Below are 13,347 nucleotides of genomic sequence, written 5' to 3'. Positions count from 1 at the left end.
GCTCACAGTGACCAGGCTGACCGCCCCTGCCGTGTTGTACCTCTTTCTCCGATTCCTGGGCCCTGAGATTGCGGAACCAATCCTGGCTTCTGTGCTCCTTGAGGGAAGAGTCCTTCCTCTGCCCCCTAGGACTTGGTCCCGCATAATCTGGGGTGCTGGACAGGAAGACTTTCTGGAACTAGGCCTTTCTATTCTGGGCTTAATCCTCCCTCTATAATGGTTTTGCTTTTTCCTGGTCCTGTTACCCGTGACCCTGGCTTAAAACCACATCTTCTAGTGGGGACATATGTAATGTTGGAGGCACTGCATATCTGGTCACTGGCTGGCCAGCATCCTGTCCCTCCTGACATTAGAGGAACACAGCTCTCCACTGACCTGCACACAGGGCTGCAGGGATGACAACTGTTGTCACTCTTCGGTCTCAGGGCAGTCGTGCCGTGGCCCTGCGTTTCTTGTTGTAGTTTTATTCGGCACAGGGCACAGGGAGATCTTGGCCTGAGTTGAGTTGTGAACGTGCTGGACTCTTTGGCTCTGTCCTGTGTATTTCCATTCAGTTACTGGTGTACAGAGATAACACATCCTGTCTCCAAGTTGGACTATGCATTTATCATTTTTTCAAAGGAAACGTGCTGCATTGTTGGGAGGGGAGGTGCTTACAGTATAATCTCCCTGTGTCTCCCTTTTTCATTTCATAATGCGATCAGCCTTCTATCTGTCTTTTCTGGAGGGCAGAGCTAGCTCCTAGCAGGACTCCCTCAATAAATGCCGAGTTAAATACGTGGGGAGCCGCTGGTGCCAGTGAGAAAAACTACAGTAGAGCCAGCTAGTCAGTAGCAAACAGTCCCTGCAGTCCTCAGAGCCTTACCAGTTCATTGCACCCCGTTACTCACCGTCTTTACCCCTGCAAGGTTCGTGCTGCAGGGATGGTGGCTACGGTGTGTGAGGAGATTCCAGTTGCCTCCAGTCCCAGCGTGGGAGTTGCTGGGAGCTTCGTACTGCTGGGGGTCTCGGGCCTTCTTTGTTCCTCTGCGCATGCTCACACTGCTGATTGCCATCTCACCTCTTCCTGGAAGACTTTCTGCCCACTGGCACCTCCACCTGCATTTCCCTGGCATTCTTTTTTTGGGAGGGGGGACAGGATCTCTCTGTGCAGTTCAGGTTGGCCTTGAACTCACTTTGTAGTTTAGGCTGGCTTCGAACTCACAGTGATCCTCATGCCTCAGCCTCCCAAGTGCTAGATTTACAGGTGTGCGCCACGACGCCTGGCTCCTTGGCCCAACTCTTTTCCACAACTTCCCTAGAGCACTGTAAACAGAGAATTACCTGCAAGTCCCAAGAGCACCCTGAGGCACGGTTCCTCTCACTTGCCTCTGTGCTCTTTACGCTGCTTCTATACCTCACCCTTGATGAGCCTCTGGTAGTATTTTTATTATTTTCTCGAGTGTGTAATTCTTGAGTCATTCATGTACAGAATGAGAGTCCAGAGGAACGATCAGAAGGAACAGGAAGCATTAGCTGTGAGAGAGGAGTGACTGCACCGGCAGAGGATGAATGTGTCCCGTGGAGCTTGTGTGACGCGTTGACCGAACTGCACAGAGCGAATGAGTAAGTGAGCATGTTAGAGGTCAGCACACCACAGAAATAAAAATAAACCTCCCATCTGTGTACACACACGCATATGTGTTTCCCCAACATCGCCCAGCCTGCGGGCAGCAGGAGTCCTTGTACTGAAAGAACAAAACAAAAGGAGCCCTCCCCCAAATGAAAACCCACGCAAGCCGCCGCTTACGAGGATGCCATGTGGTGTTTTGACTCAGTTGTGATTCAATTCAGCTTTGTTGAGAGAACATCAATTAAGTCATACTATAAAAAGAATGCTTTGCAGCTCGATGGCAGTTTCCTTTATTTTTACCTATGCTGCGAGCTGCGGGGCCACATGGGACTGTTTGCTAAGGTGTTCTGACTCAGTTTCAAAATACAGACGTGGTCACTGTGAGCCACCTCTCACATTCAATTATCTTAAGTGCACCAAGTAGACAGGAAAGAGCATGAGCCAGCAAATCAAAATAAATAGGAGCATAGCCGGGGAAGGGAGTGTCGGCGCCTCCATTCTTCCGGTCTTTTGTAGTGGTCACTGGACCCAAAGGCTTGGTCTCCAGGCTGCGGGCAAAGACTGGGCAGCAGGAGACCCTGGGACTGTCAGCAGGCTGACTAGGCTCTCCAGTGCTGCAGCCTGGATGAGTCAGTCACAAAGGTGAGTGGAGAGCCGTGCTCCTGTCGCCCTGGGGGAGTTTGCACAGCCCTAGTGCTCCATGGTCCTCGCCGCCCCACATTCTAGGAAAACCTCGATAACGAAGATGTTGATTCTTCTCAAATTGACCTGTGGATTCAGTGCCATTCAAAATAAAATCTCAGTGGACATCTTGCTAGAACACAAGCCAGTTTTCTCATTTATGTGGGAAAAGAGGTGCCTCTTATTTCTGGAACTTTGATCCCCTGAAGGCTTTGGTAGGAAGCCTCTTCTGACTTCCTAGCTCTGAAACCCTTCCCCCGGTGCCCTTGGCAGAAGTCCTGCCTCCTGGGCTTCTCTGAGCAGCCTGGGGCCCTCATGTCTGAGGCCCTGGCTTCCCAGCAGCTTGGGGGCGCGTGTCTTCTGCCGCCTGCAGTTCCCGCCGAGGCCCTTGGGCTTGGGCGGTCGGTGTTCCTGCATGTCACTGCTGTTGGCAGCTCGTCCCCCTCGCACCCCTCCAGTTTTTAATCTCATGCCATCATCCAGTGGCAGGCCGCTTTGTCCTGCTTAGTGAATCACTTTCGCAGCTAAGAGAGATTTGGGGGTCACTGTCTTATTCCTCCAATAGTTTAGCCTTGCCGCCCGGAACTGTTTTTTTTTCTTTTTTTTGGTGCTGGGACTCATACTCACAACCTCACGCCTGCCAGGCGGGTGCTTGTGCCACTGAGCTGTATCCCACCACTGGTAACTCTGTAGTATCCAGCTGTCTAACATCTTGCATTTTTCACTTACATAGATTTTCTTTTTAGCCAGAGTTCTTACTCCTGTGTCTGCTCTGAGGAGCCAGGAGGCCTGGCTGGCCCCGGCAGTCCCACCCACTTCCAGCTTCCTGTCTTATCTGCTCTGGGGCCCCTGCCCCTCCCCCAGCCCCAGGGACCTGCGAGCTGCTGATCTGCTTCCCAGCGTGCGCCCCCCCCCCCCCCCCCCCGCTTTCCATCCCCCTTTCGTAACCCTCGCATTCCCTTCTAAAGCCAGGTTAGATCCAGGGGTCAGCAGTAAAAGCGGTTCCTCCTATGGTCCTGGGCTCCCTGCCTCCCTAAACCCCAGCTCTGGGTAAACCTGGCTTGTTTCTATCAGCAGGCAAAGAACAGGGCAAGGCTGGAGAAAGACATGCAGCCAGTTTGTCTCTTTACAGTGCAACTATGTAACCTTGCTGACTGGTCCTGCTTTGTGTAAAAAACTTTAAAATTAACTTAAAACTTCTTTCTTTTGGTCCTGCGAACTGAACTCAGAACCTTGTGCTTGCTGGGCAGGCACTGTGCTGCTGAGTAGTACCCTTGGTCCTTATTTTAGATGGACACACTTACAGGGTACACTGTGATGTTTTGTATATATATGAATGTTTCTCACGGGTGTGGTTTTGGGGAGTGAACCCAGGTCCTCACACAAAGCCTCTACCACTGAAGTACATCTCTAGCCCTTGTAAGATTTTTATTTGAGACAAGGTCTTTGCTGTGTTGCCCAGGCTGGCCTTGACTCCAACGTTGGCCTTGGTCCTTTGCCCTCCAAGTGGCTGGGATGACAGGGGTGTGCCACCATGCCTGGGATGCGATGCGGTGAGCCCAGCTCATCTCACCATGGTGTGTTCACCTGTCGCTGTGGTCTGGTGAGGCACCGCCTGGTTACTCTTGGGTATTTTGAGACAGGAGGTTATTATTCTTGGTTCTGGTCACTGGCTGTGCCGTAGCTCTGGGAACCTGCCCCTCCTGTCTGCCTGAGACTTTGTGCTCTGAATGGGCTCCTGTACTCCCTGTCCCTGCTTCCTGCCCCTCAGCCTCTGACCAGCATTCTGCTCCTCCTCCTGGTTTCCCCTTTGTCGGGTCCCCATTAGAGGGCGGCAGAGATTGTCTCCCTGTGCTCGGCCAATAACATCTAGCACAGTGACCTCCGTATTGTTTAGGGTGTTGTAAATGACAGTGCTGTAGGTCCCCTTTAAGGCTGTGTAGTATTTCACCGTGTTTTTATTTAGGCATCCTGTGAGAGACACCAGGCCTTGGCTCCTGTGTGAGTAACGATGCCTTGGACGTAGGGTGCAGAGGTCTCTTCAGTGTACTGATCCAGCTCCTTGGGGCCCTGCTCAGAAGTGGGGCTGCTGCATCCTAGGATAGTTGTCGGTTTTGGGGGGCCAGAGGACCCTTCGTGAACTTTCCATAACAGGTGAGAACTGACCTTCCCACCCACCATGCATAAGGGGCTCCTTTAGATCTGTGGCCATGCACCCGGTGGGGGTGTCAGGTGTCACCCCCGCCCTGCCTCCTGTATCATCCCCCACCCCCGTCAGCTGCTTTCTGTCTTTCACTCTAAATCCCCACTCCCAGCGCTGGCTCTGGCCGGGACTGGCCAGGACGGTGGGGAAATTCCAGGACCGCCCTCGCCCCCTTGGGCCAGCGGTGGCATCTGCCTTCCCATCCATCAGCGCTGTCCCCTCAGCCCCGCTCTGGCCAAAAGGGAGCACCCTTTTGCATGCGTTGCTTTAGAAAGTTCTCTTTTGTCCTTTCTTAAATTGCCAGGATATCTGGGGTGGTTGTTTGCATCCTAAGGAAAGTTTCTATCTCCGTTTCCCCAGCCGTGTTCCTTCTCAGAGCCCAGAACCCACGCGCCACTCACTTCCCTTTCTCCTTGACCGCACCAAGCAGTGGTCTCCTTTAGTCTTGTGGTTCAGAGATCTTCCGTGTGCTGGCAAGGGTGGCATTTTCTTAGTCTTTCTTCTGGAGTTGTAGGCATGTCTCTCTTGACCTGCTTTTCCCTCAGTTCTGCCTTCTCTTCATTTCCCTTTGTCTTGCTCTTCTTTTTTGGATACTGAGTCTCAGTCTGTGGTCCATGCTGGCTTTGGACTCACATGTAACCTAGGCAGGCCTCGAACTTGTGGTGATCCTCCTGCCTCAGCCTCCCGAGTGCTGGGATTACAGGTAGTAAGAGGGACTGAGCGCAGGGCCTCTTGCTGACTGGCCTCACGCTGGCCCACAGTCCAGCCTTCCCTTCGGGTTTTTTTTTTTGTCTTTTTCGTTTTTACCGGTACCAGGGATCGAACTCAAGACCGCCTGCTTGCAAGGCAGACGCTTATGCCGCTGAGCTAACTCCCCAGGCCCCTTCCCCTCGGTTTTGATAGGCCTTTCAGCCTTAACAAAGCCCAGTCTGGACTTCTGGGCCTTTCCTCCTGCAAAGACCCTAACTGGCGTCTCTGTTTCTCTCTTCGTAAACAGTAGATGCTGGGGCCAAAGTTTTGGAGGCATGCCGCACTGATCTTTCTCATAGGACACTTGTAATCGTTTTCATCAGATCCTACAGGGCCATCGCCAGAGTGGCCAGCATCTGATCTCTGCTGGCTGACTGTTAGCAGCTGCGTAGGCTCCTGCCTGACCCAATCTGTTTACTTTTTGCTCCAGGGCAGCTGATAGGATCTTTTAAAAATACAAGTCAGAGCTGGGGAGGCTGAGACAAGAAGATCACAAGTTTCCTCCCAGCCTGGGCATTCAGCGACTTAATGAGACTCTGTCTCAGAAAAAAAAAGTTGTGAAAAGGGATGGGGATGTAGCCCAGTGTGAAGGCACTGGCTTCCACCCTCAGTAACACACGCGTGTGCACACGTGGAGTCAAGGACTGCTGCCCCTCTGCCAGAACCTTCTGTGGCTTCTTGATGGATGAAAACTCCTGTCCTTGCCACGCTGTGCTCCGAATGTAGCCCCCTCTCCCTGTGTCACTCGCCTGTCTCCCATGGGCTCTGTCCAGCCTGACCCTGACTTCTGCACCACCCAGCCAAGGCGCCTTTGCCCCCCACCGAGGCCCTCCTCCCAAGGGGCGTGCACATGGCCGGCTCCATCTCTTTGGTTCTGTGTGCCAGCAGCACTTCCCGGTAAGCTTTCTGATAAAGTTCTTAGCACACTGCATGCAACATCTTCACGCTGGAATTGTGAAGAAACCATGTGCGTTCTTCCAGAGTTTGATGGTTTTGTTTTTTTCTGTCTCTGAGCCCACTTGCAGCTGCTTTTGGGGAGTGGGTACAGCAGGGGTCGGGGTAACCGTCTCTGGGCAGACCCTCCCCGTGGAGACCAGCAGCCCTGTCCGCCCGTGCGCACCTCTGTCACCGTGACTCCACGCACGCACGCGATTTCCTCTGGACTGGTGCTGCGGACCCAGGGTCTATTTCCCATCTCTGTGCCGCTTTGGCCTTTTGTTAGCTTCTTTCATTCGTGGAACGGTTTGAGCTTGTTTGCTCCGAGGAAGTGAACTTCGAATGTGGTGAGGACAATGGGAAAGAAGGAAGCGTTGGATTTTTGGGGTCAGGAGAAGATTGGTGTGTCTGGAACCTATTAAAGTAGAGGTTGCCAGACGTAAGGCCAAATCTGGCCTGCCACCTCTTTATTGTGGCCCATGAGTTAAGAATGTTTTTTAGTTTTTTTCTGCCTGGGGATTGGACTCAGGGCCTTGAATATGTTAGGCAAGTGGTCTGCCACTGAGCCATAGCCCCCTCAGTCCTTGAAAAGCTTTGAAACCAGGGCTCCCTCAGTGGCTCAGGCTGGTTTCGAACTTGTGATTCTCCTGCGTCAGCCACCCAGGTAGCTGGTATTATAGGCATGTGGCACCACGCCTGCCTTGGATTTTACGTTTTTAAGATGAGAGGAAAACATGAAACTTCATGACCCAGGAAACACAGGAACTGTAAATTTTGTGTCCACAATAGAGTTTTATTAGAACCAGGCGTGTCCTGTGTCTAGGTGTCACCTGTGTCTGTTTGCGTGCTGCCGGGGTCTGAGCCACTGTGGTGGCAGAGGCTTTCTGGTGTCCAACGTGGTTACAGTCAGGCCGTCATGGGAAATATTTGCTACCCTGCTAAACAGATCAGCCTGAGCTGTTGGGGACAGCTGCATTGCCCGGGACGTGACTGCGGGCTGAGGGTGTGCAGAGGAGGGGTTTGCAGTCTCTAAGCTGGGTTGCAACGTTTCGCCCTAGGCTGTTTGTGGCAGGAGGCAGAAATGTGTTTATTTTCTGTTTCAGATCAGTCTAGCCTGGTCAAATCAGGTTTATGGTTTTAGGTAGCAACCCGAGATTGTTATTTTAATCTCTGAACTTGTGTGTATTTTAATCATTTTTCTCAGTGACAGTGGTTAAACCGCTCTGAACCACATATGCCAGCTTTTAATGAACTGGAAGGTATTAGAATAAATCTTCTAACAAGTGTGAGCGTCTTAGTCGCAGCATTACAATGGCTAGCATTTAGCTTCCTTTTCAGTAGGAGGTCCCAGCTGCTGAATGCACTGTAAAATGTGTGTACATACAGTATGTTAGGCCATCTTAACGGGGACATATAATCACAGGTAGTTTTCTTCAATTGTACTCAAGCAGGACTTGCCAAGATTAAACCTACAGATCTGTTCAAACTTGAAGGAAATGAAATTCTACCTTTTGTGTAAGTCAAAGGCTTTTTTTGTCTGTAATGTAACATTTCATTTATATATTGTCTTCAGGGTACGCATTCCTATGTAATAGGAATGTCTAATGGCTGAATTTTAATTATCCTTTGAGTTTTTTCTGCCTTCTGTGAAAGAGGTAGCTCAGCTTTTTAAGGTCTTTGTATTTTCTGTTGTTAGTTTGGTTAAAGAGAAAGGACAGCAATTGTTAGTGTCTGCGTTGCAGGAATGGCTGACTTACCTGGCTGTTTCGTGTGGTCATTAGACATAAGTAGCTGTTTATGTTGTATCCACTCCTTAAAATAGGACCGGCCTTCAGCCTGTGCGTCTAGGCTGTGCGGCTCTTGATGGGAGGCTTGAGCCGGTCCTCTTCCGGGCTCTGCACCCGAGAGCATGGCTCAGTGCCCAGGCCAGCAAGCACTCAGACCGCAGATCGTGCTATCATGGGGGCACAGGCCGTGCTGGTTGTGCTGGTCCCCTGGATGTTGAAGCCTGGCTTGAGTCAGTTCCTCTAGTGAGTGCCTCCTGGGCCTGCAGATACAGAAAAGATGAGGCACTCGCAGCCCCTGGTCTTCTGGGGCCTAGAGTCCAGCCAGGAGGGAGGCTGAAGTGGACGGGTTAGCGCCAGCCTTGGGGTGGGAGCAGAGCACCCAGGGCAGCAGGAGGGTTTCTCTAGGCCCATTTGAAAAGGGTTTTAAAAATGGTACATACGCAGGATCCTCCCAGCAGAGGTTGGGTAGGCCTGGTGGAAGGGGCATCTCCGTGGAGGGAGGTATGCGGCAGTGACTCAGGATTGGAAGTGTGTTTGAATCCGTGGGGGTGCGGCCCACCGGGCGTGAATGATGGGGATCAGTGTCCCTTGCGTAGTAAACAGATGTGTTGTCGTGTGTAGATGCTGCCATAAGGGATTCTTTAGTAGCTATTGATAGTTATTTGGATTTCAGGAATGGCTTGGTCGGCTTTAGTTCCTCTGGAAAGACAGAGCACAGAGGAGCAGCTGAAAAAAGCAACCCTGGCTTTTCTAGTATAGGCGTGTGTGAATTCGCATGCCTTAGCCATCTGCGTAGAAAAAGGAGGTAATATAGATTATTGAGGTTGTAGAGCTGTATTTTTATTTGTAACATTACATAATAAATGTCACGAAAGCATTGTATGGTGAAGTTGGATTTGCGGTTTGGCATAGGAACTGCGGTCACCCTCAGGTCCTCTGCTGTCCTTTCCGCACCTGAGTGCACCCGGCAGTGGGCTCAGTGCTCAAGGCCACCCGGGAGTACGAGTGAGCATTCTTTTCATGGCAGCTTTGTCGCAAGGTATGTTTCCTGTATTCCGCATTTCATACAGCTGCCGAGGCGGTGGAAAGCTTGGATTTCACTGTTTTCAGCTGTTGCTCCTCATAGAGACCTGGGTCAGTGTTTCCTGATGCACTTAGGCTGACGGGAGAGATCCAGGCAAATTATTTTATGTGTATCCAAATTTTCAGTTGATTAATTTATACTGTGCTTTTTTTCAAAACAAATTTGAAGTGCTGAAAAATAATAAAAAAGATGAAAGATGGTGAGAGGAGCTGGAGACATACTTTACTCGTACAGTGCTTGTGGGGGTTTGATCCCCAGCACCAACCAGCCAAAAGCAAACCAGATCCCCCCAACCCAGTCCAGACCAAACTAGACCAAACCAGCCAAGCCCAGCCCAGACCAAATCAAACCAGCCCAACCCAGACCAGACCAAATCAGCCCAACCCACAACAGACTTAAACTAAACCAGACCAAACCAGACCAGACCAAGTCAGCCCAATCCAGACTAGACCAAATCAAATCAGCCCAACCTAGACCAAAACCAAACCAGACCAAACTAGACCAGACCAGACCAGACCAGATCAGACCAAATCAAACCAGTTCAACCCAGACCAAATCAGACCAGCCTAAACCAGACCAGACCAAACCAAACCAAACAAATCAGACCAAACTAAACAGACCAAGAGAGGAAATTGGAGACAAGGAAAAAGCCTGATAGGAGATGATTCATACCGTTGTTCACCCTGACCACACACTTGACTCCAGGTTCCCCAAAGGCCCAGACAGAGAGGGAAATGGAAGCCACGTGGTTCTTGTCTCTCTCTCCACAAGCCAGCCATGCCCCACGTGGTGTGCAAGAATCCCTGATTCTGGGGCTGGGGGTTTAGCTCAGCGGCATAAGTGCCTGCCTTGCAAGTGTGTGGTCGTGAGTTCGATCCAAAAAAAATGCTAAAGCTGGTGGACAGGAAGTGTCCCCTCACCTGGAAGGGGTGGGCCACCTGTGGAGTGGCTTTGGGAGGCCCCAGCAGGCCCCTCATCCTCGTGCTGGGCTTGAGGCTGCCCAGAGAGAGCAGAGTGGACATCTATGCAGTCAGCATTATCTGCAAGAGGCTCTTCTCTGCCCAGCCTCCCACCATTCAGACCCCTTTGGGGGTGCATGCAATGAGGGAGCTGGCCTGCATTTAGTGGCCAAGTGGCAGAGAGCAGCTCTTATTTTCAGAGCGCTAGTCAGATGGCCAGTGCAGGCCGCAGACCTGGCATGAGATGCATGCACAGACAGAGGCCCCTGGCCACCACAGGGTTGCCTCCTGTGTGTGCTCCCGCACGTCACACAGTGCATCTGCTGGGTGGTGGCTCTGCTGGTCACTTGTTGCGTGGCCTTCTCTTTGGTGAGGGCAGCACCAATTCTGGCTGTCAGGAAGGTTAAGAAAGCGAATGCCCAGCAGGGCCGAGCAGGGCTTGTGCTTGTGTACATGCAGCTCTTGTGTGTGGTGTGGGCACTAAGCTGGCTGAGGGATGGCGAGCTCGCCACTCCCGCGTGGAGCAGGCAGAGTGGTTTCCGAGCACATCATTTGAAAATGAGAACCACCCCCCCCACTTATAACACTTTTGTCTTCTTCTAGAGAAACAGCTCCCAGGACCATCTTCCAGAGAGTCTTGGATATCTTGAAGAGATCTTCTCTCACTGTTGAGCTGGCCTGCAGGGATCCGACCCAGGTGGAACATCTGGCTTCCAGCCTGCAGCTGATAACAGAGTGCTTCCGGTGTCTCCGCAACGCGTGCATAGAGTGCTCTGTGAACCAGAACGCCATCAGGTAGGGTACCCCAGGGACACACAGACCTCCACGTGTATCTCCACGTTTGTGTGTGTGCTGGTTCTGTCATATGGGACTGTCTATAAGACGGCTGGCTTTGGTGTCTCGCATTGCTTTTCCAGGACTGACCTTTACTGCCACCGCCCAGGAGAGCATCCTCTGTATGTCACAGTCCTGAATCAGTGAGACTGGGCTATGACCCTGCATGGAGCAGGGTGTGTTGAACCCGAGGGGTTATTTAGATTTCCTGTTTGTGATTGTATGTGCTCTGAGATATGTGACTCTGTCTTATCAGATTCGAACTTACATTTGATTCTTTGCTTGAAAATTCTGCCCTCTGAGTTCCTGTGTAGTTCCGTATTTGTTTTCTGTTTTTTGGGATCGAGGATCAAACTCATGACCCCCTGTTTGCCAAGCAGGCACTTACGCTGCTGAGCTAAACCCCCAGCTCCTGTGTAGTTCTTAACTTTGCTTGTTGTACTTGCAAATGTTTTCAGTAGTTACTTGTTGCCTTTTTTTTTGGTCCTGGGAATTGAATGCAGGACCTTGCGCCTGCCGGGCCAGGTGCTTATGCTGCTGAGCTGCAGCCCTGGCCTTGTGGCTTACTTTGAACAAGAAGCAGGTTTTGTAAATTTTGAAGAGGATTTGTCTTGCATTCCAATGTCTGATTTCTGTTTTATTGTATTTTTATTTTAGTTAGAAAAGGAGATTGCCCCACGCAGTTCTTTTCTTTTACTTGTTATTCTCTCCTCCTAGAACTGATCCTTTTTCATTTTTGATTTCATGGAATCGGCTGTTTATTAACATTTTTACTTGAAGTCAGAAGCCACAGGCTGGATGCCCAGCCTTTTTTCCCTAGCCCTTCGTGTGGAGCCTCCAGGCCTTCCTGCTGCTGCTGTGATGGGCGAGGCTGGGCTGGCCCAGAAGCTGTTTGAGGGGTGTCCTTTGCTGCATGACAGTCTTATGCTCGAGGCTTTGATATGATTAATGAGCTTTTTAGATCAAAGGACGGGGTGGGGGGAAAGGCTGGGGTTAACTACAGTGCTAAACTAAGCCTGCTGTCCATTTGCAGAAAAATGGATTGAAGCAGTAATAATCTTGCTAATAATAGTTAATATTTTAAAACAGAACTAGTTCTGTGCTAGAAGCATCTGCCAGGGATGTGCTCCACAGTGGTATGGAAGGGAAGTCACATCTGCTTTGCTGGCCTCCATGCCTGCAGTGTCAGGGTAATTCTTAGGACAAACTGAACACCTAGTGCACCAAGATGCCCGTTTTTACAAGGGAAGAAGCTAACTAGGAAAAGTTAAAGAATGCATCCTAAAATCACTCACTGAACCAGCACAAGGGTCTGGAATGTTCTGTCCGGCTGCAAGCATCTAACTGTAAAACTTAGCTGGAAAGCATGCCAGGCATGCCTGTCCTGAGGCCTGCATACTGCCCCATGGCCTGTGACTTCTCCATCCCTTACACTGGACCCTGGACAAGGGAAGAGGCATTCTGAGCATCATTGTTCTCCTCTGTCACACAGGATGGCAGTGAGGCGTAGGTGAGACTCCTTAGTGAAATGCCTGCCCCAGCCTGTGTACTCGGGATGATCCGTGTTCGCGTTTCTGACTCAGAAGTGCCCGGACAGTACAAGCTTAAGGAGATACTACTTTCTTTAGGCTGGGGATTTAGCTTAGAGGCACAAGCGCCTGCTTGGCAAGTGCAAAGTTGTGAGTTTGATCCCCGGTTCCCCCCCAAGAAACAAAAATAAAACAAAAGAAGTACTTTTTTTTAAAGCAATTAATTCTTTTAGCAAAATGTGCAAGTTGTAAAGGCTCAAACATAAAAATACATTTTATAGCCAATAACAGTCCTCCAGCATGGCTGCCAAGCAGGGGCGAAACGTAGTTACCAACATTCTTTATTGCACACCACTTAGGTTGGCAGAAACTCAAACAAACAAGGGCATTAGTTTTTCTGTTTCTGAATTTCTGTTTTATCCTACAGTCATTGTTGATTTTCAAAGGGAAATTCCACCCATTTAGGTCACTAGCTCCTAAAAATAATTTTCTAGTGAGACGTATAAGAGCTTCCAGTGAGAAGTTCGCAGCCACCTTCAACAAGGCCAGTATTTCTGAGCTGGTCAGGGTTCAGATTACAAACCATGTTTTCTTTTCTGGTCTTTAAAAATTAAAGTTACTAAGGAGTTGCTCGGAGGCATGATGCTTCTCAGGCCGGATCTTTGTGTACGGAAGGGGATGAAGCAGTGTGAGCTCCCTGATGTTTGAGGACACACTCGGGAGAGTCCAGAGCGGTCAGCCGTGCGTGTGAGGTGGCTCCTGTGGCCAGGGTTCCTGCACCACTTCTGTAGAGGGCCGGCAGAGGCCTGAGAGGCTTTGCATCAGGTTTCTCAGCTCTCGGGGTGCAGGCTGAGAGCAGCCCCGGGTAGTATGAATGAGTGAGCCCGGCTGTGTTCCAGTGAAGCTTCACTTTTGAACAAAGGCATTTGGAATTCATGAAATTATCATGGTATAAGTGGTATCCTTTTGATT

The 13,347-nt window shown here is 50.6% G+C and overlaps 1 protein-coding gene across 2 annotated transcripts in view; it reads left to right on the top strand.

Moving 5' to 3' along the window:
• Atxn10 (ataxin 10) overlaps positions 1 to 13,347 on the top strand; it is a 135,234-nt gene that overhangs the window by 10,534 nt on the left and 111,353 nt on the right. For both annotated transcript variants that reach the window (XM_063243710.1, XM_003461317.5), the window contains exon 2: positions 10,616 to 10,807. In XM_063243710.1, coding sequence (XP_063099780.1) covers positions 10,616 to 10,807 — 192 coding nt within the window. The remainder of the gene's footprint in view (positions 1 to 10,615; positions 10,808 to 13,347) is intronic.

The sequence above is a fragment of the Cavia porcellus genome, unplaced genomic scaffold (assembly GCF_034190915.1).
Source record: "Cavia porcellus strain 051 isolate PalLab524CR breed Dunkin Hartley unplaced genomic scaffold, mCavPor4.1 scaffold_40, whole genome shotgun sequence".
In the NCBI taxonomy this organism is placed as follows: domain Eukaryota; kingdom Metazoa; phylum Chordata; class Mammalia; order Rodentia; family Caviidae; genus Cavia; species Cavia porcellus.
This window is presented reverse-complemented; position numbering and strand designations above follow the sequence as displayed.